Raw genomic sequence first — 24,013 nt, forward strand, 5'->3', positions numbered from 1 at the left:
CACTCTTGTTTCTGAGCCGCCACCAGGAGCTCCTCAAGGGCCACGCTAATGGACTGCATCCTGATGGAAGATCAGGAATACCGGTTAGCATTTCGCTAGCACAGGCAGTTGTTTGCTATTTGCATTGTGAGGAAAATCCACCCAAATATGGAGACTATGAACTATTTGAGTTGCAGCAAAATGGCCGCCAATGGCCCCCGAGCCGCCGGTTGGCCACCGTTGCTTCATAGTCATGTGACTTCCCTGAGCCAAGCAGGTTAAGTGGCATGAAATAAAATGATTATATTTCAATGATATTAAGAATGCGTTCCAAAAAAAAAGTTAATACTAGGGAATAGCTTCAAAAGTAAGTTAAATAAAAAATAAAAAGATACATTTTGTCCCGGCGACCACCGACTTGAAACCGACAAGAGCGAGTGAAAGTAGGCCGGTGGGCTCACCTGTTCTCCATGACGCTGGAAGTCAAGGTGCCCCCTCCGGGTTCATGCTTGCAGGGAAAAACAAAAGCGCGAGTGCACATTTACTGTGCTGCAAAGTCGCAACACTTTTTTTTTTTTGCAAAGGGAAAGGAAAGGAGGCGGAACCAAAACCTGTTCTGCGTTGTGATTGGCTGAGCCGTCTCTTAGTTGCTTTGTTTCTTTGACTTTTTTTTTTCCTCCTCTTCTGTCATGCTGATGTCAGCTGACGTAACAATTAACGTTTTTCAGCCTTTGAATGTGACGACGTCCGTGCAACAACTTGCTGACTCTGATTCTTTATTTTTAATTCACGTCAGCGTTTGATAAATGCACGTGTAGAAGAAAACAATTATGAATCTTTTGTATGATTCATCTATGATTAGTTTTATTTACATAAAGTCATCTCCACTCTTTATGATGTGCAAAATATGAAGGGCCAGCCGATGCCGGGTCTGATATTTGGCACATTAAATTTCCCATCAGACATATGAATTACAAGCAGAACATTGGACTATTTTGCAGAACTTTGTTCAATAATGTTAACTTGACGACAGAGAGAATGTCATTGTTTTGTGATGTGTTTCAAGAATTAACGATAAATCAACAAAAAATAATTAAAAAAATCATCTGTTTTTTAAAATAGTAATTGATATGAGATGATGAAATCAGCCGGGCCCTACAAAATATGACTATTTGACTCTCAAGCAAAAATAAGAAGCGATGTCGTCTTGCATTACAATCCCATTCAAGCACCTCCAGTATCAAGAGATTACAATCACAATAGCAGCTTGATTGATTGATCATTTTCTTTGCTGGGTTGGGTTAGTTTCACTCATCCCAGCTGATGCAGATGAAAAGCAGATATCGTCCAGGGTATCGCCATTCATTCATTCATGACAGAACAGTTCACTACAAACTTAAACGTCAAGGATCCATTATTGATATTGACACTCAACATAGACGTCATGCGATGCTAGCCCGTTGCTAGCATAAGAAGACGGCGGTGGTTGTTCAGAACTCGATCTTGCAGGCGGGGAAGGTGTCGTCCTGCATGGCCACGGTGCTGTTGGAGCCCAGGACCAGCACGTCCAGTTCCTTCTGACGCTCCACCGTCTGCAGGTACCAGTCCTGCATGGACGCCGACTCGAAGGTGGGGATCAGCGTCACCTGATTCAATAGTGGAGGAACCAAAGGACACGCTCAACTTGAAACTGCATTATCATTTTTTTTTAATTGAGAAAATGACATTTTTGATTTTTTTTTTAGAGCAGTCCTGGAACTTTTCCGACAGCCCTTTGTATGCGCGCTAACCTGCGTGGCGTGCTCCCAGCCCGTCTTGGCGAGGAGCAGCGCGTCCAGCGTTTGCCGCATGAGCTTCTCCCTCTCTGGGCAATCGCCGCTTACGACGTAGCAGGTGGAGCGGACGCTTTTGAAGAAGTCCACGCCCACGGTGGATGACGACACTCCGGAGGGGACGTAGGCCAGGTCCACAAATACGCTCACGTCCTCGGCAGAGGAGGGACACCGTGACTCTGACGGCGCCGATTTTGCAGAACGATTGTTGGACGCACGTGACGACGGCGCATCCTTTTTTGTGATAACGCTTCCTGGCCGGGTTTTCCCCAGACTCGGCTTTGGCGCCTAAGAACAAGTTCAGTTTAGAAGTTACTTGGGTGATAGACCTGAGCACTTGGTTGCGTTACAATTGGACAACTAACTCACCCCGGGAGCGGTCGCTCGCCCACCACTGCTTTTTCCTTTTTTCCCACCGCTGTCAGACAGCGGGACAGGCATGGTGGTGTCGGGACGCGGAGGCAGCGGCGGGCTATCCCTGCGCCGGGCGGGAACCGGGTCTCGGGGTAGAGCCTGAAAGCCGCAAAGGTTCGTCGGAATGCCGCACGACTCCTCCTCGTCCGAGTCCAGGATGACTTCAGCCGTGGTGGACGGGCACTCCTCCACGCAGATGGTGGATTCGTTTGGCGTCACGTCCTTGCCGGCGACTTTGTGGGCGTGGTCACCCAAGTCGGAGTCTGGCGGCTTGAAATGCTTAAACTCGCAAGGGGAAACCAGACACAGGTCCACGTCGTGAGCTGGGCTCTCAAAATGCAAGGAGCCCGGAAGCGGAGCCCGCCCCGTTTCGGACCTGATGGGCTTCTTGGCAAAACGACCGCCGTTGGGATGGTGGGCGGTGTCGTCCGCCTCCCGCTGACTCCCCGAGGCGGGCCCGTGCTCCAAAGACATGGATAGCGACTCGTCCACTTCGGTGGACTGAGGAGAGCTCACCTCTGCTGGCATGGAGTGAGTGGAAGTGGTGGCGGTGTTGGCCACGGAGGGGGACGGGTCAGAGGCGCCGACCTTCAAAGGTCCCAGAGAAAGGGAAGTCAGGTCTTTCTCTCTGGAATTGGGCTTGGATGGGATGGCGGTCTGGGCGGGTTCTGGCTGTTCCTGAGCCTGCAGCCTGCTCAGGTTGTCTCTATTGCACCACTTGTCATCCGGCGACAGACAGTAAGGAGTGTGGCCGGCGCTGTTGGGCCGGGAATCCGGGGAGCTCTGCCCGACCGTCCTCTCCTCCGAGGTGACTTGGTTATCGGAGGACGATCGCGAGGGCGGACTGGTTCTCAAAGCGCCGTCCAGGAGGGTGTACTCAGTGGGGGTCAAGTCTATCTCTGCGCTCGGCTCGTTCTTTGGCGTCAACTTCAACGGGGACGGGAATCCCACCACTTTTGCCGGTGGCTTTCTGAGCTGGTCCGGACTCTTGGCATCCTGCGGCTGGACTCCTTCGCCGGGCTTTTCCGTGGCCGCCTTGTCAGGTGTCTTTTTTCTCCCATTTGCCGTCGTCACCTCTGTTTTTTCCGTTTCCTCCTGAAATTTGATCAAATGGGCCGTCAGAACCTCACTGACCGCTCTTGCCGAGTCGCTAAGTTGCGATTGGGTCTTGACGTCCTTTGCGGGTGTCTTCTTTGTCTTTTTGGGCGTCGTTTTGGAGTCGTTTTGGGCGTCTTTTTTTAGCTTAGTTTTGTTGTCATTCTTGGGTCTGGACGCGAGGGTCTCCTTCTTCCCGCCAGCGTTCCTCAAGACCACATTTTCCTCCTTGCCACCTTGCTTTACGTTCTTTTTGGAATCCTTCGCACTGGCTTTCTTGATGACAAGTAATTTCCCCTTTGCCTCTTTTCCCACTTTGGCGGCCACCTCCTTCCCTCCTTCTTGACTCTCTCCTCTTTTTGTCTTCTCGCTGTATCCAATCCTTTCCAAGTCCCCGGTGGTCACTGTGGGTTTTTGAAGGAAGGGCAGGTTCTTGAGCTTCTCTAAACCTTGCAGCAGTTTAGCCTGCGGAGTCACGCCGGGGAACAAAACCCGGACCACCTTCTCGTCGGAGCACGCCGGGTGCCACACGAGGAGGGCGGACACTGACGCGAGGGCGGCGAGGGTGAGCCCTTGAGGGGACGCGCAGTCGGGCCACTCTCGCATGAACGTCTGGTACTCCTGGCTGGTTTTGGCTGGGCTGAGGATGTACAAGTCCAGCTGTCCCACGCCCATCTTTTGGAAGAGGGTGATGGGCTCGGGGGGGGTCAGCGGCGCTCGAAACATGGGCCGGGCTTGGATGTCTAACTTCTTTAACAGGCCTACGGTTCGAACTGCCTGGTTTGTTGTCTTCGCTGCGTCGGACGCACCTAGTGAGACATGATTCAAACGAAAAAGTCAAACGAAGAACTCCACAGCTACTTTTAATGGCAAATATTTGGAAATGTGCTACTCACACGACTGCAATTTCTCGGGAGAGTTAAAGAAGACCACCCCAAGCTCCGGGGAGATGAGCTTCGCCGAGACCTCGTCCTTCATCGTGTCCAACTCCGTCTCGGCCACCTTCCTCTCCAGAAAACTGTTGATGCCGCCCAGGTTGTCTGTGCCGGCGTGGGTTAGCAGCAAGGCGTCCACGCGGTCCAGGTGGCGCACCAGCTTCCAGAAGCAAGCCTGCGGATCCGAGCCACCGTCCAGCAGTACCGTGAAGCCGTTGACGGCGAAGAAGGCACAGTCGCCCAAGCCCGCCGGAAAGGCGTAGCAGCACGGACGGGACAATTTGAGGAAGCCCACCGTGGCTGGCGGAGGCAGGAGTTCAAAGGGGGACGCCGAGCTCGCCATTCTTCCTATTTGGCGGCACGTGAAGGGCGACGCTGTTGATGAGGAAGAGGGGGCGTGGTCTTCATTTGAAAACTGAAGGATAAAAGAGTAGAGGTCATCTTTATTTTCTAAACACCCCTGTTCAAGTTGTGTATGTTGACCCAATACTTTTGTCCACCAAAGCTTATGGGTGGGGTGCAGGACTCTATTGTTTTCACTCCACTTTGTTGCCTAACTTCCTTCCTTCCTTCCTAAACTTGGCAGGTTACCATGGCAACAGCCATCACTGACGACAAGGCCTTCCCTTGTTGGATTTGGAAGTTGGATTTCTTTTTTTTTTTTTTGGTCCACTTTGATTTCAGCTTTAATGTGCTGCTGCAGAGAGAAAAATTGCAATTCCAGTATTTTGGGTATTGACCCCGCCAGACAACGAGGGCACTGTGTTGCGAGGCCGTGTGATGAGAAAAGAATTTCCGCGAGCTGACAGGCTTCAAGTCGGAATCCCAAGGAGCAAATACCTGCAATCGCCAACAACTCTTTGCTACGTGCACTTAAGCGGAAACGCCGGGCCTCAGGCTCATTAAAAGTTGATGCGTCGCTGGAAAAATGCTTTTGACAGCAGAGAATCTCGCTCCCATTCAACAGTCACTTCATTAGGTACATTTCCGCCACTGGATAATTCACAAGCAGTATGTTCTTTATCCTCTGCAAAGAATGACTCTTATTACTGCCGTATTAAGAAGCCGAGAAAAGAGCTTCACCTCCAGTGTGGCATATGACATTTGACTCTTATACTGCCCCCAGGTGGCAAAGCAACACATCTCAGAATGATCTGCATAATTGTGTCTTGATTTCATTTTTTTTATTGTATATCCTTATGTCCTCTTACTATAGAATTCTTATGAAAATTCCATTCATTTTGGGAAAGATGATTTGAGGAGGAGCAAATTCAACTCTCAAGATACCATTGTACTGTTATTAGAGATTGTGTAAAGCTTATATTATGAAATGGAACGCTCATATTTATACAGTCGCTATATTCCCAAAACACAAATGCACAAAATGCTGATTAAGGTTTCTCCTTTGATAATTGTACGATTTAAGTCGCTGTTCTGTTTTTCCAATAAATGAAAATACGACTAAGGTCGGATGCTGCTATGACGTACACTCCATCCTCCGGTGTCGCAATCAAGCCCGTCTCTTTGCGTCTCGCTCGGTTTTGATGAGGAAAATGTGGAAAATATAGAAATATGAATAGAAGACGTACCTGTGTGGATGGATTAAGTCCGATGAGGACGAGTAGCGAGCGTTCGTTCGGCGTCCCGCTTTTTCCTCCTCCTCGTCCTCCTCCTTCTCCTCTTCCTCAGCCTTTCTCCTCCTCCTCCTGTGACCGGCCGCCGTTGGACGCCATGTTGGATGACGCTAGTGACGTCATCGCATACTGTATAAACCTATGCTTAACTAAAATCCAAAGTCCCTTAAACCAGTCAATCTAATGTGTTAAACGTATTTATGTTTACATTTTTATTGGCATATTTAATGTTATTGTGGTGCATTTATATGATTAATATTTGCTATTGTCTTATTATCAAGTGGGTGTTGATCAAATGTTTTTCACAAGAGTTATGAAGCAAGGTCACTCGCAATGTCAAGGACATACATTCCAGGGTTTTGTTTTGGCTTTTATAACAACAACTTATCTTACAATAGATTTGATATTATCACCAAAATAACACAGTGCCCCTGAGCAAAACAACCATTGAACAATTTTCAGCAACATTCCGACACTTGTCACAACACATCAAAGAGTACATTATGCAGAGCATGTGCTCGTTGAGTTTCTTTCACAAGCACTTGAGGACGTAAAAGTTACAAGAAGTTCCTCTGGAGCAGCTGCACAACGTGCCAATTCGGGAGCCTCGACGGACGGCGCATGGCTCCCCTGCGTCGCACTGAAAGGATAAAAAAATAATTAATATCACAAGAAATACAGATGGTTTTATTTTATGCGCAGGACTCACAGAAGGCAGCCAGCCCAACTTTTTCTCAGAGGGCATCTCTTTGTTCCTCAACTTCTCCAGCACTTCTTGTAAAGCATCAATCTGCACGAAAGACACCAAAACACACATGCAGGACTCTACTGTCTGCAACCAGTTGTTCTTTTCTACACACACATCCTCGCATCTCACCAAATCTTGTTCTTGTTGATTTTTTAGTGTGAAATCCAGCGAGCGCTTCTCCACCGAGGCGTCCTCAGTAGCAGACGCGTACAGGAAGGCGGCGGTGGCGAGGAGCAGGAGGAGGTGGAACAAGGCGCGGGTGCTCAACATGGTGCTGATGTCAAGTAAGGGTTCTCTTTGGAGATGCATCCTCACTTTTTATAAGGGCCCGTGACATCAGCAAGCTTCTGAAATATTGATGGAGGAGATGACCCTCGTGACCCCCATCACCGAAGGTTTGCCCAATTAGACGTTGCGTCCAGATGTCTTCTTGGATTTTGCTTTTCAAGACTCAAAATAATTGGCATGCTGGCCTCAATCTGTCATCACCATTCCATTTCCTCTTATTGGAATAACCTAAAGGTGTATGCACACTGACATCAGCGACCCCCATTAACAATTCCCCATGACGCATCCGTTTGTCATTCTGTTTGTCTTTGCCCTAGAGAAAATTTAAACTGGTTTGCTCAACAATATAAGAGGAAAATGTTGCACAGATGGATCTTTTTCAAATTTACTTTTGATATTTTTATTATCTGTCTGTTTATGATATTGGTGTTGGATGTGTGGCTGTTTCTGTGCACACTGCGGGCCAGTAAAAGTTAATAGATTAATTGAATTAAAAGAAAACTGCAATGAGAGGAATGGACAGTAGACGGCAGCAAAACGTTCATTCGTCATACCCGCGAAGAAAAAAAAAAGAAGAAGAAAAACCGGAAGTTTCTTATCGAAGTTTGTACAGTAGTCGATGTCAAGCTAACTACATCCACTTCTCGTCCAATTTGGCTGTTGAGAGACTGTAAGAATGTCTGAAAGAAAAGTGTTAAATGTAAGTATAAAGCCCAAACGTAAAACTAATAACTCGGCGTTACAGTGTGTGGTTGTGTTGAACGGGGACGATTAACAAGCTAGGCTAGCGTTAGCTTAATGCACTTCTGATCAAATGGTCAATTTGTTCAAAGACAATGCCGCTGCAGCTTTCAATGACGCATGTTTTGCCCATATTTACAGAAATACTACCCTCCGGACTTTGATCCAGCCAAAATCCCTAAACTTAAATTGCCCAAAGATCGACAGTATGTGGTCAGATTGATGGCACCATTCAACATGAGGTAAGTGTACCACAGTCGACAATTATTAATGGATGGAATTGCTTATATGAATAGACATAAGCATGCTTGTCACCATTGATTATAATTCATTGATTGTGCATAGGTGTAAAACCTGCGGCGAGTACATCTACAAGGGAAAGAAGTTCAACGCACGTAAAGAGACAGTCATGAACCAGCTCTACATGGGACTCCCCATCTTCCGCTTTTACATCAAATGTACACGCTGCCTGGCGGAGATTACATTCAAGGTGAGTTCAAGTAGGAACGTGGCCATTTGGAAAGGGCTCCAACCAAAGTGGTCTGCACGTGATTCCAGACGGACCCGGAGAACACGGACTACGCCATGGAGCACGGCGCCACCCGAAACTTCCAGGCGGAGAAACTCATCGAGGAGGAGGAGAAGCGAGTCCAGCAAGAGCGAGAGGATGAGGAGCTCAACAATCCCATGAAGGTGCCCACGTACCAGAAAACAGGCCAACCAGGTCTTAAATGGTCTTAATTGCAAAGCGCTAACGTAGCAGTGCTTGACGTCCCAATCTGACAGGTGCTGGAGAACCGCACACGGGACTCCAAGATGGAGATGGAGGTGCTGGAGAACCTCCAGGAACTCAAGGACCTGAACCAGAGACAGGCCCAGGTGGACTTTGAGAGCATGCTGGGCCAATACCGAGAGCTGGAGAAGAGAGAAAGAGAGCGGGAGAAAGAAGAGGACGAGCGGGAGACCAAGTAATTGGAGATGACTTTACTGTAGTCACATCTTAATTGTTTCCATGAGAACCCATCGCTTCATATGTCTTAATGTGTTGTGCAGAGACATGTTGGACCGAGCGTTGGTGAAGAGATTGCGCGACTCCGACTCCGAGAATGAAGAAGACGCCAGCGGCAACAGCAGAGACGCCCCGTCACAGAAGACCTCCAACACTTACAACCCAACTGACGTCCTCACAGACGACAAACCAACAGAAGCTCATGTATGAACGGCCAGATGTTACAGGAAGAAGATATGCTATTCCTTTTGGGTTTTTTTGTTCCACATGTACATTTTGTATTTTTCATGCTTACTGTTGAAATTTCCAATTTTCGACAAGTAGTCTTGTGTCGCAGGGCGCTGTCACTGCAAAAAAGGCCAAGCTGGAGATCTGGGAGAAGAGTGTGGGCACCCTGGGTGCGGGCAGCGCTCTCGGATCGCTTATCGTACGCAAGAAATCGACCAGTCAAGACAAGGCCCCTGCCGCTAGCGCGCTAACAGGTAACAGTCTAGACTTTAGAGGTAATTGATCGCAAAGCTGCTTTGTCACAAAACTGATGTGTTAGAATAATGAGCCCAAATCCTGACTTAAAGGGATTTTTGGAGCCGCTATGAATATGGCGTGCAATTTTACGCTATTCACTGGTGGAAGATTTGTGTCACCAAACAATTTTGTCGTGAACAAGAAGAAAAAAATAAAAATTCCCCTTTACAGACAAAAAGGCATCTCCTTGTGCCAGCGGCGTGGCTAAACTTTCAACTCCTTGTGGGGCCGCAGCGAAGGGATCGTCGTCACTCAGCCTGTTGGGTGCTTATTCAGACAGCGAGAGCAATGACAGCGAATGAGATGTGCACCGATGACACCGTGAAATATGTTTTAGGATATAATTAAACTCTGTGAAGTGAAGCTTTTTGAATTCTTCTGACCACACAACACTTGATATCTACAAGGTCTGTAGCATGATTTTGTCCAAATACCATAAGGATCAATTATTGTAAAAATATTTGGACAGCGTGCCACAAATAAAATTTAAAGGGAAAGGCACAGCATGTGACGTCACTCCTCCCCTTTAAACCGAGCTAGACAAGGGATCGCTGTGGCCATTGGCCAGGCTAACGTTAGCTTGTTGGCTAACCTTAACGCCCGGACAGACAACTGGCTCAGACCCTACGAACCGTGGTATTTCTGAACCAAAAGCGTCCTAGAAGAAACACCGGATGTTTATTATAAAAGAAACAGGTGGGGCGTTTGAAATAAACGGAGAAAAGCCGTCAAAGTGAAGAAAAAGGGTGAGCGTTTCGAATGAGTCAACTCTTAGCTTTAGCCGAGCTAACTTGTTAAATGCCTCACTCGCTGTCCAGTTTGACGTTAATACTTCACGTTTTTTCAACTACATTTTCACTTCGAATTCACGACGTCTTTAGTTTACAACCATCGATTTCCTGTTTGATACATTTATGTACTTTAATGCATAGAATGTTTGCTAATGTAAGCTAGCAGGGTAACTTTCGTTTTCTCTACTAAGCCGTTAAATCAAATAGCAAAAGGCCGTGTTAAAAATTAGAAGGACACATCTTTCTTGCTATCTATCTCATCGGTCTAACTCTATACATATAAAACTTAATCTGCTACGTAATGTCAATGCTGCCAAATAATGTCATGCAAATCATGAACATGATTTAATGATGTTTCTTGGCAAGAATTTGAAGCCACTCATCGGCGAAGGTGTACTTCGAAGTACAGGCGTCTATAAAATAATATTAGAAATCAAAATGCATGCAAACCACAATAATTAACAGACCTATTGTCATGACCAGATCCATGGCAAAGTGGCTGAAGGACTACCTGAACTTTGGTAACCGGCGTGACCCCCCGCAGCCCCCGAGGCCAGACTACAGCGAGAGCGAGATTCTGCGGGCCTACCGAGCCCAAAAGGAGCTGGACTTTGAGGATCCGTACCAGTGCTCGGTAAAGGAGCACCAAAACGGGGGCGGCTATGGTGGTGTGGATGTAAGCCTGCCTCCATTCCCTTCCTTTGGTTCTGGCTTGTCTAATGGTACAGCTGAGGTACAGCACATGTTTTTTTTCCCCTCTTCATTTAATCCAGTGAGTCTGGGAAATCTGCGATTGTGTGTGATGGATAAAGTGTGTCGTTTGCAGGTGAAGGCGTTGTCCCCCAAACACAGGCTGATTAAAGTGGATTCTCAGGAGTTTGGTCACTGTAAGATTGCTCTGAGTCCCGTCACTGTTCAAGAGGAGCCTGTAAGACTGCCACCCAGTCCGCTTTGCACCTGCTCTCAAGCAAATCTCAATGTGGCGTCCGTCCATTGATTTTTGTCCCAGGTGCTGCCCTCGGCCCCGGTAGCACCGGACCCCGACACGGACTACTCGGACCCGTTCGACGCCCGCCCAGACCCGAGGACGCGGACCAACCGGGAGCCCCAATCGGCGCCGTCGGACTGCTCTAGCTACATGGAGCCATTTGAGGCTCAGAAGATTATTTCAGGTGAATTAGTCCAATCAGAATTTTTCTTCTCAACATTCTTGAGGATTGAATTTGTACAAAGAATAAATGCTGCAATGCGTTCAAGGAAACAGACAAAAGAAGGTCGTGTCTTTGTCTCGGCAGAAATGCAGCGTAACAAGAGCACCGGTGGCAGCCAGCTTTACGACAGCCCATATGAGGAACGGACCCGACTGCCGGCCCGCGCGCCCACGGCACCGCCACAGCAGCCCCACAGTGCGCTTAGCCCCGCAGACGACAGGGAGAGCCGGCTGCCGCAGAACGACGAAAGGCCGGCTGACGAGTACGACCAGCCGTGGGAGTGGAAAAAGGAGGACATCTCCAAAGCGCTCGCAGGTACGTCTCAAAGACCAACTTGGGCCTCGATTTTAAATGTGATGACCAAGCTGCCACTTTTTGCCCGCAGTTCAGTTTGAGGGCGCCGAGAGGGAGCGCTCGCGCGTCCAAACAGAGAACAGCAGGCTGGCAAAGGCCGCCAACGCGTCGTACGTGGCGGCGGACTCCAACACCCTGCGCCTGCTTTGTGACGCGCTGCCCCTCCTCGGAGAGCGAGTGGACCCCAATCTGCCGCTGGAAAGACAAGTGTGAGGCCTGATGTCCATTTTGCTTGTTGTCCTTCCAAAAATCCATCTTATAATATGCATTTCCCCCCCCTCCCAAATTCCACGAGCAGGTGGTACCACGGAGCGCTAAGTCGCTCCGAGGCAGAGACTCTCCTGACCCTGTGCAAGGAGAGCTCCTACCTGGTGAGGAACAGTCAGACCTGCCGCAATGACTTTTCTCTCTCGCTCAGGTATACACACACACAGCCTGTTTAGGTTCTGTTTTTTTTTTGTTTTTTTTAAATAAATTTTTGTTATCTTTTGGAAAACTGTGATTCATCTGGGAAACTGTTGTCCAATATGCCTCTTATTCCAGAAGTTGCAAGGGCTTCATGCACATGAAGTTCACGCGTTGGGCTGACGGCTGCTTCGTCCTCGGTGAGAACAGCCCGCCTTTCGCCACCATCCCGGAGGTCATCCACTACTACAGCACGCACAAGCTGCCGATCCGGGGGGCCGAGCACATGTCCCTCTTGTATCCCGTCATTGTGCAGACGCTCTGACAGGGCGCAACCCAAAATGCCAAATTTCGTGGCAGCTCAAATTTAACCCCGGTGCCTCAAGAACATGGACTGCAAGGCTGAGCGTCAAGTCGAACATTAGAAAGGATCTTCTTGAACGGTTCTTGCACATCGCTGGCATTGGGCCGGAACCTCTTAGATCACAATTTGGTAAATGTCATAGTTTTTCACAAATCTTCCCCACGACTGGGCGTTATTTTTTACAAATATTTCGACAGATCTCAACCATTGAAAACGGCTTGTGCTCTTTGATGACGCAATGTTAATGCTTGAGCGAAGCATGCGTTTTTGGGGTCTCCTGAAAAGTGAGGATTTTTGGAGGTACGAGGACTATGCCCTGACTGTAGATAGATAAATTGTAGATTCAAGTTTCCTGTTTTTAGGTGTTGGTGACCCACATAGCGGATGAGTTGAAAGCATCAAGACACTCGAGGTGTGCATTTGTCATCCAAATATAGCTTTGTTCTGTTTTCTAAGATTTGAAAATAAACTTATCTGTTTTTACCTTTGAGTTGCTTGACATTTTGAAATAGATGAAATTTCCAACTTCAATCCATTACATTCTTTCAAACTTTCATTCCATTTCGCATTAAATGGAACGGAGAATTGAATAATCTCTGGAATAATTGAATAATTGCTGAATTTTTCATGCTCCCATCAGAAGCGTAGAAAACGTCATCAATAAGCGACGGCGTAACGTACATTTTAACAGTTGGAAAAAATCAATACACTGCATATATTTGGAATATTAAGTTAAACATAAATGAAAGTCATCTTTATTATACAATAACCTTAACTATCTTAAAAAATAAAATAATTTGTCTCGACGTCAAACTGGCGCTGCATTGTGTCGTCACATTCTGTACAAAAAAAATGGCGACCAGCAACAACAATAAAAACTCAGTTAAATGGAGACTGATCCGTATTTTTACAGCCTAATAATGGATTTGTGGTGACAAAACATTGTTTTATGTGCGGCGAATAACGACCAAGTTCGTCGTGGGCGTTCCAAATTGTAAATACCCTCTTTTTTCCATCATGAACGGCTAAATACGTAATCATACTTAGTCCATTTTAAGTGTCTCATTGTGTAACGCTGTTTAATGTTGGCTCCACAATATGGCCTTAAAATATTTTTCATTTTTAATTGATTAGGAATAATATAACTGTTATTTGATTATCTGAGGGAGCTAGCCATCTATCTTCTTGCAAGTGTTTCCTGATTGTGTTTGACTCTTTACACAATTTAGTGTTTACTTGAGGGTCTACTGTATGATGTGTTTTGCTTTTTTTTTGAATAGCGTTGCAACCATGAGTAGTCGAAGAAAGAAGGCCCCCCCAGTGAAGGTGGACGAGGAGGCAAAACAGAGGTTGAGCTGGAATATGTTGGACGGTCAGCAGAATGAGGACATTCAGGTGATGCCATCTTGCTCCTCCCTTCCTGCCCACCAATCTGTGGACGTCTCCTTGAACACCTCACCGCTTACGACCACTCTCGAGGAACTCCCCGCAACATCATCAGACTCTGTCTCCTCCCTGGCACTCACCGTGCTTCCTGTTGCCCAGCTCGCCAACATCTGGAAAGCGCTGGTCGGGGAATTTCGTGTCCGACCGGCGCGGCTGCCGTCGGACTTTCGACACAGGGCGTTTACAATTCACAAGACGGTGGATCGGCTTTGTGTCAGCTTTAAGGGGACCGAGGAGCCTGACGAGGACGGCGACACCTGCGCCGCAGAGTGCAGCCTCACTTCCGTCCTGCTGGAGGACCTGGATTGGCTCCAGAAGAGACGGGTGCTCCAGCTCTGCCACCAAATTGAAGAGGATTCCTTTAAGGTGAGATGAGCACTTCTCCCGTGTCTACTTCTACTTACTCCCCCCCCCCCCCAATCAGGTCGGGATTTACTTGCTGGAAAGTGGCCTCGGTAAGCCGGAGTTCCTCAGTGAAGGAAACGCTCGCATGAAGAAAACCAATCAACTTCTACAGAAGATGATGGAGTTTTTTTATGACTTCATCATTCCCGGTTGGTGAATTCATCACAGCATCACACTATTGACAAAACATATGTTTTTTTTCATCTCCATCTATTACTGACACGTCTCGACCTTCTCCGCCATATTTTTTCTGCAGAAGTGGTGGACAACGAGGAGGAGGAATGCGACACAGACCTGGAGCGGCAGAACGTGGAGGAACTCTACGACTACGTCAGATGCGTGCATCAAACCGACGGCCGACGGGAGGGGACCTCCGATGTCCAGCACCAAGCTCTGCTCCCGGTGCTCCGCCCCTATCAGAGCCAGGCCGTCAATTGGATGTTGATGCGGGAGAAAATCAGGAATACGGCCCTGAAAGGTAGATTGAGAAATAGGATGCCACGTCTCTGGGATCTTTGTGAATTAGACCCCGCCCCCTCATCTTTTTCAGATCAATCGTTGCATTTCCTGTGGCGGGACTTGGTCACGTTGTGTGGAAAGAAATTGTTCTACAACCCTTTTACGGGCTGGTGAGCCAAATATGTGCTATGTTTTGTTTTTCATAAGACTCAATTGCATGAGCCATTTTGCGATATTTGAACCTTTGAACTCGCTTTCAGTTTAATCCGCGAGTTTCCCCTCGCCGGCGTCGAGCGGCCGGGCGGCATCCTCGCTGACGAGATGGGCCTCGGCAAGACGGTGGAGGTCCTGGCTCTGATTCTGTCTCACGGCCGACAGGACCTGGAGCAGGAGGCCCTCACCTTGCCTGTGGTGAGGACCGCCATTTACACGAGACTGTTATCAAATGCAAAATCATCTCATTCCAACTTTTGGCTTTTTTTTTTTAGGGAACGTCTGTGAATTATTTTGTCCCCCCGCCTCCGCTTGAGCACCAGAAAGTTGTCCGCTGCAAGCCCGAAGTGCAGCCCAAAATAAAAATATCTCACCCGGGTATGTCATTCTCCCTCAAGACATTAAATCATCAAATAATTTTAACAAGCTTTTCATTTGTGCAGCTGTCCGCGTGATGCTCCTCACCGCCATCAAGGAAATGCGTTCGGGCAAAGGAGCCTCCGTCAACGCCGTGTTCACGTTCATCCGCGCCACCTACGGCTACGACCTCCTGAAGAACCGCAGTCACATCAAGAAGACGTTGGCCAAGCTGACGGACGAGGGACTAGTGGAGAGGGTGAAGGGTCGTGGCCTGGCAGGCTCCTTCCGCTTGGGAAAGAAATACAAAGACGCCAAGAAGACGCTTGCTGCACTGCCCAAATCTGTAAGCACAAAAAAAAAAAAAAAATCTTAAGGGTCATCACAAATGATATGCTTTTATTTTTTTGTCTAGAATGTAAAATACTCCGAGAGTTCGCCCAGGAAGACGTTCCAGAGACGTGCGAAGGAGAAAGCCGAGGTGGCTCTCCAAACCTCCTTGAGTGAAGATGGGGAGCCCACGGCAGAAGGAGCGTCCCGCTCCAGTGAGGAGCCGGAGCCCCCCGTCCGGGCCTCGGTGGTACCCTTCAGCGCGGCCGACTACCGCTTCGAGTGCATCTGCGGCGAGCTGGGCCTGGTGGACTACAAAGCCCGCGTGCAGTGCATGAAGTGCCAGCTGTGGCAGCACGCCTGCTGCGTCAACTACAAGAAGGAGAGCCTGGACACCACGCCTTTCTACTGCCCCCACTGTCTGGTGGCCATGACGCCCGTCTCCACCGGGGCCACGCTCATCATCTCGCCCAGCTCCATCTGCCACCAGTGGGTGGACGAGATCAACCGCCACGTCAGGTCCGCCTCGCTGCGCGTGCTGGTGAGAGAGCCCATTGGAGAAACCGAACGAATCGTCGGGACCGTACGTGAGGAGCTTTTTTCTTCTCTACCAGGTGTACCAAGGCGTGAAGAAGCACGGCTTCATCCAGCCGCGTTTGCTGGCCGAGCAGGACGTCGTCATCACCACCTACGACGTGCTGCGCTCGGAGCTCAACTACGTGGACATCCCGCACAGCAACAGTCTCGACGGGCGCCGCTTCCGCAACCAGAAGCGCTACATGGCCGTGCCCAGCCCCCTGGTGGCCGTGGAGTGGTGGCGCGTGTGTTTGGACGAGGCGCAGATGGTGGAGTGTCCCACCGCCAAAGCGGCCGAGATGGCGCTGCGCCTCGCCTCGGTCAACCGATGGTGCGTCAGCGGCACGCCGGTGCAGAGAGGCTTGGAGGGTACGATTATTATTATTATTATTATTATTTTTTTTACATTCATAGCTTCTTCTGTCTTGTGTTGAAAAAGTCACTCGTCTCTGCAGACCTGTACGGCCTGGTTCTCTTTTTGGGCGTGGATCCGTACTGGGTGAAGCATTGGTGGGACCAGTTGCTCTACAGGCCGTATCGCCGCGGCAACACGGAGCCTCTCTACAGCATGGTGGCTCAGCTGCTGTGGCGTTCGGCTAAGAAGGACGTCATCGATCAGGTGAGATTTTCAAAAAAAAGATCCGATGATCATATTTGAGCCCGTTTTTGTAACGTTCCAGATCCAGATCCCTCCTCAGACGGAGGAAGTGCACTGGCTGCGGTTCTCCCCGGTGGAGGGCCACTTCTACCGCCGACAGCACGAGGTGTGCTCGCAGGACGCCCTGCTCAAGCTGCGCAAGCTCTCCGACTGGAGCCTGAAACTGGGCAGCCTGGACCGCCGCACCGTGGCCACCATCCTGTGCCCGCTGCTGCGGCTACGCCAGGCCTGCTGCCATCCGCAGGCGGTTCGCGGCGAGTTCCTGCCCCTGCAGAAGAGGTGAAAGAAGCATTTTGGTTTTTGTCATTATTGGTGGGACTTTGACCGCGAGTGTCCTGGGATCGCTTCTCGACAGCACCATGACGATGGAGGAGCTCCTCAAGTCCCTGCAGAAGAAATGTCGAGTGGAGTGCGAAGAGGCCCACAGACAATTGGTGTGCGCTCTCAACGGCCTGGCCGGAATCCACATCATCCGAGGTATGACACGGAGCACGCGTGGGAATCGCTCGCCCTTTTGCTTGGTACGCCACATCTCATTAGCGCCGTATTCAATCATGACGGATCTTTGCAGACGAGTTTGAGCAGGCGGCCGAGATGTACAGAGAAGTGCTGCGCTCGTCAGAGGAGCACAAAGGCCGACTGAAAACCGATTCATTGCAGGTAAACAAGCAAAGGCCATCTTATGTGAATCTTCAATTTACATATGAAAAGCCACGTCGCAGAAGAAACTCGTTTTGTGTTTCCGTGCCTGAATAGCAGTGTCACACGTAAAACGTTTTTTTTTTAATTGATGTTGATGAAATAATTTTTGTTTCATTTTATTTTAAATTCCGATTAGTTCAAATGCTTTTTATAGACGGAATAATTTGATTCTCAATGGTTTGTAATTATTATTTTATGGATGATTATATGTTTTGTATTTTCGTTTTGATTCTGTATTTGTTCACAGAGACTTCACGCAACTCACAATCTGATGGAGCTGCTAAGCGCAAAGCATCCCGGGATTCCTCCCACTCTGCGAGACGACCGCCTCAGCGAGGAGGTTCCTCCCGGTTCTTCCGTTTCAACCATTGAAAATGTTGCATCGTGAAAATGTATTTTTTAACGATTGCCTGTTGATCTCCCTGGTCAGGCTGAGCAACTACGTCAACACTACATGACCAAGTACGACTCTGAGGTGGCCGACGCCCACCAAGCCCTGCAGCCCGTCTTGCAGAACATCAAAGACCTGAAGCGCAAAGTGAGCCGTTTACAAACGGCACAATTGAGGACAATTTGCTTCATTTCGCTTCTCCACTAGGTCAACCTGAACTCCCCCTGGTGGCTGGACGTCATCCAGCGGGCGGTCCGTTGCGCCACCGACGACGACCTGGTGGGCCGCGTCAAGAACGAGCTGACGTCCGGCTACAAGCAGCAAGCTCACAAGCTCTCCATGGCTGACAAGTAAAATTTCTAATGCTCAACCTAGTTGAAAGACGTTGGACAAACCCGACTTCCCCCCCTGCAGGTTCCGTGATGGCCGCGGTCTGCTGTTCCTGCTCACAACGCAGATGGATGACCTGATGAAGTCCCAGAAAATCGTCAGGGAGGCTGTGAAGAGCCTGGAGGGTCCGGCATCCAAGAAGGTGATTGACGAGGCCACCGTCTGCCACCTCAGGCCCGTGCGACTGCCGCTTAATAAGTGAGACAATTTCATATTTCATATGTTTGGGGAGATCAACGCTGCACAACATATTTTTTGCCCATTTTTCTCTCTATTGTAAAGTAAAAAAAAAAAAAAAAAGCCATTTCACATGTCCACGTGGTGTTTTGACTTTCTTTTCCTGTACGACATTTTCCCAGTTGTGTGTTTTGCAAAGCCGACGAGCTTTTCACCGACTACGAATCCAAGCTCTTCTCGCACACGTAAGCAAAAGGCACTTTTTGCACGCCCGTTGCGCAATTTCGATTCATTCGCGACCAAAACGGACCCTGTGACCCACCGGCAGGGTGAAAGGCCAGACGGCCATCTTTGAGGAGATGATCGAAGACGAGGAAGGTTTGGTGGACGACCGGCTGCCCACCACCAGCCGAGGCCTGTGGGCCGCCAGTGAGACGGAGCGCACCCTCAAGGCCATCCTGGCTTTCGCCAAGGCCAAGCGCGTGGACGCCGAGCTGGTGGAGCAAGGCAACGGCTTCATGGAGCTCTTTGAGACCTGGAAGAAGGAGTACAAGGTTGGCGCCGGATGCGCTTGCTTCCGACTTCTGGATTAGGACCGCTCGGCCCGCTTCCTCTCCGTCAGGTGCTGCACGAATACTGGATGGTTCTGCGGAATCACGTGTCGGCCATCGACGAGTTGGGGATGGCCACCGAGAGGCTCCGCCTGCGTCTCCCCGACGAGCCAAAACCCAAAGTGCTGCACATCATCGAGCCGCACGAGGTACAGGGACATTTAAACCGATCTATTTTCTAAATCTGAGAATCGTTTTTTTTTAAAATGTAATTCAACTGAAGAAAAAAAAAAAATTGATGTTTGCAGGTGGAGCAGAACCGAGTGAAGCTTCTCAATGACCAAGCTGTGGCCAAGTCTCAGCTGCAAAAGAAGTTGGGACAGTTTTTATATCTGACAAACCTGGAGAAGGTACTTCCTCTTTTACAGCCCATTTCCTTCCGTGCATACTCGCCAACCATCTCCTCCGTTTTAGTCCCAGGACAAGTCCACTGGCGGCCTGAACCCGGAACCCTGTCCCATTTGTGCCCGTCCACTCGGACAGGAGGTGAGCGCCTTTGTGGTCGTGCTTCTTTGTGCATTTCTAACGTCCTTTGCTCTTTTTGTATTTGTAGTGGGCGGTGCTGACCTGCGGCCACTGTTTCTGCAACCAGTGCATCGCCATCATCCTGGAACAGTACAGCGTGGGCTCGCGCCGACGCGCCATCAACTGCGCCATCTGCAGACAGGCCACGTCTCACGCCGAAATCTCCTACGTCTTCACCGCGCAGGCGTCCAGCCAGGACCAGGACATCCCAGTCAAGGTCGGTCAACGAGATACGTTAGCTCGGGTAGGAATACCTCCGTTTGTCCCAAAGCTAATTTGCTAGTGTTGCTAATCAAAACAGCAGCAGCATTTTCGAAATGGATTGAAATCGTGGAATTTACTCCCGCGTCTCTCTCAGGGGAGCCACTCGACCAAGGTGGAGGCGGTGTTGAGAACCCTGAAGAAGATTCAAGTGAGCGACCCGGGCGCCAAGTGTTTGGTCTTCTCGACGGTAAGACGTTCGAAGCGTCACCGTTTCTACTCGGTCCGATTCATTTGCGTCGTCTCCACATCCATTCCAGTGGCAGAGTGTCCTCGACATCATCGCCAAAGCTCTCTTTGACAACAACATGGAGTTCTCGCAAATCAACGGAATCCAAAAATTCCAGGTTTGTACCATCTTTGTGGATTCTTTCTGGCGTCGGTGCTGATTCCCGCCGCCCCAGGAGAACCTGAGCTCCTTCAAGTACGAGAAGAAGATCAACATCCTGCTGCTTCCCTTGCACACGGGCTCCAACGGGCTGAACATCATCGAGGCCACGCATGTCTTGCTGGTGGAGCCCATCCTCAACCCCGCCCACGAGCTGCAGGCCATCGGACGCGTGCACCGCATCGGGCAAACCAAGTACGACATAAGTCCACGGCACAAAAATCTGCGTGAGGATGATGAGCTTCTCTCTCCGTCCCTCCAGACCGACGTTCGTGCACCGCTTCCTCATCAAGTCCACCATCGAGGAGAGGATGCAGACCATGCTTAAAACGGCAGATAAGAGGTGGGAGATTCTTCGTCGTCGTATTTCCTCATGTGTGTTTGTAGAGCAGGTGGAATGAAGGAACATGTTTTGTGCTCTCGTAGTCACAGCAGAGCCGCCATGAAGCACTCGGAGGCCGCCGTGCTCACCGTGGCCGACCTGGCAGAGCTGTTTTCCGAAGACGACGCTCAACATCTGCAGTGACCCTCTCCCATGATGCAACTACTCTTTCTCTACTGTAGTGACGGACACTTCCTTTGAGCACATTCCCGCTTTTTCTTCCAAAAAAGAACTTTGACGTTGATGCACGTTGGAAGCCGTGAGTGTACGTTTGACTTGTATTGAGTCTGTTTTCACAACTTCCAGGAAATAAAAAGGCAGTTGGGACGACTCGTAAAGTCACAGGCAAGGAATGAGAGCAGGTTCCCTCTTTTATTTCTTTAACTTCTCTCTCTCTGAAGCTGCTGTTTTCTTGTGTGTGGTGGCCAGACAATGAAATTTCAACATTCCGTCTCTTGGAAACCAATCTTGTAAATTCAAACTTGTAAAAAAAAACAAAAATGGAGGATGGGGGGGGGGGATTTTGCATGTTTTTTTTTTTTCCATTTTTGTATTATTTCAACCATTTTCTCCATTTTGCATGCTGCCTGCCATTTTGTTGTTTCTTCTTTTGAGTCCTTCTCACATTCTTTCCTTCTGTCTGGAAGTGAAGAGCGTGTTTTATGATCTTGTTCTACAGCGCACGTGCACTCCACTTTCTTTGCTCGCCGGCTCCCCCCGCAGGGGTTCCCGCAAACCCATAAAGATTTTTTTTTTGTTTTTAAAGTCTGCTGACAACAAAGAGAGGTGGCGTACATGGTTACCGCCGCCGTCGCGCTTGTGGTCGTAGCGTGTTTACAAAAAAGGGAGTTACCTCGGACTCCCCTCGGCTCCCCCTATTCACGCGTGGAATCTCATTGTTGGCCCTCGAGGACATGATTCAAGCTGGCCGGAGGGAGGCTCCCACTTCATTAGAGCGTCGGGGTGCTACGTCTTGTGGGCTTGACAGCGGCAGTCGGCGGCCAAACGTTCCCAGGGGTAGGAAGGAGACAAGATGGTCAACTTGCCGTGGACCTTGTTGCTGCTCACCTCGACGGTGGTCTCCTCCCAAGGTGATCTGCAGACCTTCCAAGAAGGTGAGTCCATCCAGTATTATTTGAATCTCATTTGAATCTAATTTCACGCATTTTTAATGAAGCAGTTTCTGTTCATAGCTTCACATCTCGTGCTGTTGTTTTCAATTTGAAGTGCGTTAAAAATGAACGATCATCATAATTGTGTTCTTTTCTCCTAGAGCTGAACGAAACGGTCATTTGCACCAACGACCACATGGAAGTGGTCATCCCCGGCGCCTTCTTCCTGAACAAAGTCCCTCCCGTCTACGTAAGCCACGCCCTTTTCGAGTCCACGTGAACGTTCCGCGGGTTCTGATTCTTTTTAATATTTGCCCGCAGGCCTGGGACTTGCATCTAAACGACCCAGATTGTCGAGGCGTGGAGGTGGGCGACGACTACGTCTTCAGCATCAAGAGCAATCTGTCCCACTGCGGAAGCATCATGGTAACACCAAACGGGATAGACCAATTTCTCAGGCGCCACAATGGCTGCGAGAAAGCGGCGTAGTCCGGGACGCACTTGCCCCTTAAAGCGCTTCCAAATGATGGTGATTTACATGGAAATGATAAACGCCCCACCCCCGTCTTCGCCTCTCGCTTTCCGTCAAATAGACACACTTGAGTTGAACCAAACACATTTGGAGAGCACTCGTGAAGATGTTTGAGTCGGGGGGTGAGGGGAGAAAAAAATAAAACAATACAAAAGTAGCTCAGTTAGCCATTAGCGCCTAGCTTGTACTGTTTAATATGGATGCGTTTGTGTTTGCTGGTTCAGACGTCGGACGCCACTCACATCTTGTTCGTCAACACCATCCACAACAACCACACTGACGTCATCACCCGCAATTACATCAACATCACCTTTGTGTGCCGCTACCCCATCAACTACATGGTGCAGCAACCTAACGGGGAAAACATGATCCGCGTGGATGTCAGGTTAGTCTTCCTTGATACGGTGATCAAGTTTTTCCAAATAAGCTCGCTGTCAATCTTTGATTTCACACGCGCGCAGGACCATCACTCTCAACACAGAGGACGGAAACTTCTCCGTCTCTATGCTGCTCTACAAGGACGAGGCCTTTGAGGACAAGTGGACCACCGTCCCTTCGCTCACCCTGGACGACGACATCTTTGTCAAAGTGTTTATGGTGAGATGCGGAAACATTTTTGGGCATTTTTATTTGGCTCAAAATTTGTCTTCCGAAGATTCCAGCTCACCTGATGTTGCGCATGGAGCGATGCTGGGCCACGCCCACTAAGGATCCCTACAGCCACATTCAGTACACCTTCATTAGGGACAGGTGGGTGCTCGATTCTAAGATTCAAAAGCACCACCATCAGGACGGTTCCATTTTTTTTTTTCTCTTTGGTCTCAGCTGCCCCGTATTGACCAACCAACAGACCTTGAGCGTGCTGAAGAACGGTCAGGGCGCCGAAGCCACGTTCAGGATCCAGATGTTCAAATTCGTGGGCGGTTCCTACACCAACGTCTTCCTGCACTGCAACGTCCACATCTGCCACAACGGCCCCGGCTTGTGCCATCCCGTGAGTGTGCCCGCTCAATCTCCAACTTCAACCCCCCTCGGGTAGGTCATAAAATGGAATCTTCCAGAACTGCTCGGCCGAAGAAGATATCCCGATGAGGACGCGGCGAGACATCCCACTGTCCCACACGGTGTCCTACGGTCCCATCAGACGACGGTCCGACAGCGAGCGTCCCCGTTTAGGTACGTTCTTTAAGCAACTTTATTTATATGCGCTCTACCAACCTTTTTCCATTTTTTCCGTGCAGGTGGACTCCCACCGGTGGAGACTTTCATCCTGGGGGGGTTCCTGGTGGTCCTGTTGCTGGTCACGGGGGTCTTAGGGAGATTGTGGATTCGTTCCAGGCGCTTCTACCCGGCGGCGCGGGAGGCTCAACTCACCCTTTCCAACATACAGCACATCTCCGAAGTGGCCTCATGACTGGATGGGATCCAAAAGCGTTCTTCTACATCACTACTTCAAGATTTTTCTTCAAATTGTGTGTCATTAATATTCAAGTGAAGAAGTGAAATACCTCAATGTAGGTCTCTTAGTATTTTATACCAGGTTTTTTTTTTGTGTTGTGTTTATTGTTGGCAAATTAGAAATGATATTTGATATACCTCACATAGAATGTAGTACTTTTTTTTATATATATTTATGCGTCTTGTTTTTATTTCTTATTTTTAAATACTTTTTTCAGCTAATACTTTGACATACAGTAGAAAGAAATGTTTTTTTGTTTATTTTGTATTTTTGATATGTTCACAACTAAAATAAAGTATACAAACTATACTTTT

At 49.0% G+C, this 24,013-nt stretch overlaps 7 protein-coding genes across 8 annotated transcripts in view; 4 read left to right on the forward strand and 3 right to left on the reverse strand.

Annotated features, from left to right (window-relative positions):
• The window catches only part of LOC147044992 (growth arrest and DNA damage-inducible protein GADD45 beta-like), a 1,439-nt gene extending 832 nt beyond the window's left edge, over positions 1-607 (reverse strand). Inside the window, exons 1-2 of the mRNA XM_085931767.1 lie at positions 441-607; positions 1-60 (exon numbers count right to left, since the gene is read on the reverse strand). The exon at positions 1-60 is cut by the window's left edge and continues 42 nt beyond it. Coding sequence (XP_085787893.1) covers positions 1-60; positions 441-520 — 140 coding nt within the window. The 5' untranslated portion in view covers positions 521-607. The remainder of the gene's footprint in view (positions 61-440) is intronic.
• A 197-nt stretch (positions 608-804) lies between these two features.
• LOC147044993 (microtubule-associated protein 1S-like) lies at positions 805-5,983 on the reverse strand. The gene is made up of 5 exons (XM_085931959.1): positions 5,845-5,983; positions 4,217-4,670; positions 2,181-4,129; positions 1,770-2,099; positions 805-1,625 (listed from the first exon to the last, which is right to left on the reverse strand). Exons 2-5 carry the CDS (start codon positions 4,596-4,598, stop codon positions 1,470-1,472), a joined length of 2,817 nt encoding a protein of 938 aa, XP_085788085.1. The 5' UTR covers positions 4,599-4,670; positions 5,845-5,983; the 3' UTR covers positions 805-1,469.
• Positions 5,984-6,421: 438 nt separating this feature from the next.
• On the reverse strand, positions 6,422-6,907 carry LOC147044994 (cocaine- and amphetamine-regulated transcript protein-like). The gene is made up of 3 exons (XM_085931930.1): positions 6,767-6,907; positions 6,599-6,679; positions 6,422-6,529 (listed from the first exon to the last, which is right to left on the reverse strand). Exons 1-3 carry the CDS (start codon positions 6,905-6,907, stop codon positions 6,422-6,424), a joined length of 330 nt encoding a protein of 109 aa, XP_085788056.1.
• Positions 6,908-7,460: 553 nt separating this feature from the next.
• On the forward strand, positions 7,461-9,563 carry yju2 (YJU2 splicing factor homolog). Its single transcript, XM_085932591.1, has 8 exons — positions 7,461-7,625; positions 7,808-7,908; positions 8,012-8,156; positions 8,225-8,359; positions 8,453-8,634; positions 8,720-8,879; positions 9,013-9,157; positions 9,372-9,563. The coding sequence occupies exons 1-8, from the start codon at positions 7,602-7,604 to the stop codon at positions 9,500-9,502; spliced, it is 1,023 nt and encodes a 340-aa protein (XP_085788717.1). The 5' UTR covers positions 7,461-7,601; the 3' UTR covers positions 9,503-9,563.
• A 903-nt stretch (positions 9,564-10,466) lies between these two features.
• shda (Src homology 2 domain containing transforming protein D, a) lies at positions 10,467-12,773 on the forward strand. The gene is made up of 7 exons (XM_085932590.1): positions 10,467-10,724; positions 10,818-10,919; positions 11,001-11,163; positions 11,287-11,517; positions 11,588-11,765; positions 11,855-11,974; positions 12,100-12,773. The coding sequence occupies exons 1-7, from the start codon at positions 10,467-10,469 to the stop codon at positions 12,284-12,286; spliced, it is 1,239 nt and encodes a 412-aa protein (XP_085788716.1). The 3' UTR covers positions 12,287-12,773.
• A 398-nt stretch (positions 12,774-13,171) lies between these two features.
• Positions 13,172-20,952, forward strand: shprh (SNF2 histone linker PHD RING helicase). 2 transcript variants are annotated; one of them, XM_085932562.1, is made up of 29 exons: positions 13,172-13,319; positions 13,606-14,137; positions 14,196-14,325; positions 14,433-14,654; positions 14,727-14,805; positions 14,896-15,046; positions 15,124-15,226; positions 15,292-15,551; positions 15,621-16,076; positions 16,150-16,480; positions 16,567-16,730; positions 16,792-17,048; positions 17,125-17,246; positions 17,341-17,429; positions 17,719-17,811; positions 17,902-18,009; positions 18,070-18,212; positions 18,277-18,450; positions 18,612-18,674; positions 18,758-18,983; positions 19,052-19,189; positions 19,289-19,390; positions 19,455-19,526; positions 19,594-19,809; positions 19,924-20,016; positions 20,087-20,173; positions 20,231-20,409; positions 20,477-20,557; positions 20,641-20,952. In XM_085932562.1, the coding sequence occupies exons 2-29, from the start codon at positions 13,616-13,618 to the stop codon at positions 20,738-20,740; spliced, it is 4,761 nt and encodes a 1,586-aa protein (XP_085788688.1). In that variant the 5' UTR covers positions 13,172-13,319; positions 13,606-13,615; the 3' UTR covers positions 20,741-20,952. The 2 variants fall into 2 exon arrangements, with proteins under 2 accessions (XP_085788688.1, XP_085788689.1); XM_085932563.1 differs by having other exon boundaries at positions 19,594-19,782.
• Positions 20,953-21,103: 151 nt separating this feature from the next.
• On the forward strand, positions 21,104-23,946 carry LOC147044998 (pancreatic secretory granule membrane major glycoprotein GP2). The gene is made up of 9 exons (XM_085932568.1): positions 21,104-21,711; positions 21,870-21,958; positions 22,030-22,134; positions 22,465-22,625; positions 22,702-22,837; positions 22,896-22,990; positions 23,066-23,234; positions 23,302-23,416; positions 23,482-23,946. Exons 1-9 carry the CDS (start codon positions 21,630-21,632, stop codon positions 23,652-23,654), a joined length of 1,125 nt encoding a protein of 374 aa, XP_085788694.1. The 5' UTR covers positions 21,104-21,629; the 3' UTR covers positions 23,655-23,946.
• Positions 23,947-24,013: the final 67 nt, after the last annotated feature.

Source organism: Syngnathus leptorhynchus, chromosome 15 (genome assembly GCF_054491065.1).
Source record: "Syngnathus leptorhynchus isolate UIUO chromosome 15, UIUO_Slep, whole genome shotgun sequence".
In the NCBI taxonomy this organism is placed as follows: Eukaryota; Metazoa; Chordata; class Actinopteri; order Syngnathiformes; family Syngnathidae; genus Syngnathus; species Syngnathus leptorhynchus.

Bases quoted from the DNA above. Each gene is read 5' to 3' on its own strand.
- LOC147044993 (XM_085931959.1), bottom strand. From the start codon at position 4,598: ATGGCGAGCTCGGCGTCCCCCTTTGAACTCCTGCCTCCGCCAGCCACG. The intron at 4,130-4,216 runs GTGAGTAGCACA...ATGTCTCACTAG, and splicing joins TCCCGAGAAATTGCAGTCGT to GTGCGTCCGACGCAGCGAAG. The intron at 2,100-2,180 runs GTGAGTTAGTTG...ACTTGTTCTTAG, and splicing joins GGCGAGCGACCGCTCCCGGG to GCGCCAAAGCCGAGTCTGGG.
- LOC147044994 (XM_085931930.1), bottom strand. From the start codon at position 6,907: ATGTTGAGCACCCGCGCCTTGTTCCACCTCCTCCTGCTCCTCGCCACC. The intron at 6,680-6,766 runs GTGAGATGCGAG...TCTTTCGTGCAG, and splicing joins ATCAACAAGAACAAGATTTG to ATTGATGCTTTACAAGAAGT. The intron at 6,530-6,598 runs GTGAGTCCTGCG...TTATCCTTTCAG, and splicing joins AGTTGGGCTGGCTGCCTTCT to TGCGACGCAGGGGAGCCATG.
- yju2 (XM_085932591.1), top strand. From the start codon at position 7,602: ATGTCTGAAAGAAAAGTGTTAAAT. The intron at 7,626-7,807 runs GTAAGTATAAAG...CCATATTTACAG, and splicing joins CTGAAAGAAAAGTGTTAAAT to AAATACTACCCTCCGGACTT. The intron at 8,635-8,719 runs GTAATTGGAGAT...TGTGTTGTGCAG, and splicing joins GAGGACGAGCGGGAGACCAA to AGACATGTTGGACCGAGCGT.
- shda (XM_085932590.1), top strand. From the start codon at position 10,467: ATGACCAGATCCATGGCAAAGTGGCTGAAGGACTACCTGAACTTTGGT. The intron at 11,164-11,286 runs GTGAATTAGTCC...TTGTCTCGGCAG, and splicing joins GGCTCAGAAGATTATTTCAG to AAATGCAGCGTAACAAGAGC. The intron at 11,518-11,587 runs GTACGTCTCAAA...TTTTGCCCGCAG, and splicing joins CATCTCCAAAGCGCTCGCAG to TTCAGTTTGAGGGCGCCGAG.
- shprh (XM_085932562.1), top strand. From the start codon at position 13,616: ATGAGTAGTCGAAGAAAGAAGGCCCCCCCAGTGAAGGTGGACGAGGAG. The intron at 17,049-17,124 runs GTGAAAGAAGCA...GCTTCTCGACAG, and splicing joins TTCCTGCCCCTGCAGAAGAG to CACCATGACGATGGAGGAGC. The intron at 17,812-17,901 runs GTTCCTCCCGGT...CTCCCTGGTCAG, and splicing joins ACGACCGCCTCAGCGAGGAG to GCTGAGCAACTACGTCAACA.
- LOC147044998 (XM_085932568.1), top strand. From the start codon at position 21,630: ATGGTCAACTTGCCGTGGACCTTGTTGCTGCTCACCTCGACGGTGGTC. The intron at 22,135-22,464 runs GTAACACCAAAC...TTGCTGGTTCAG, and splicing joins CCCACTGCGGAAGCATCATG to ACGTCGGACGCCACTCACAT. The intron at 22,991-23,065 runs GTGGGTGCTCGA...CTTTGGTCTCAG, and splicing joins TACACCTTCATTAGGGACAG to CTGCCCCGTATTGACCAACC.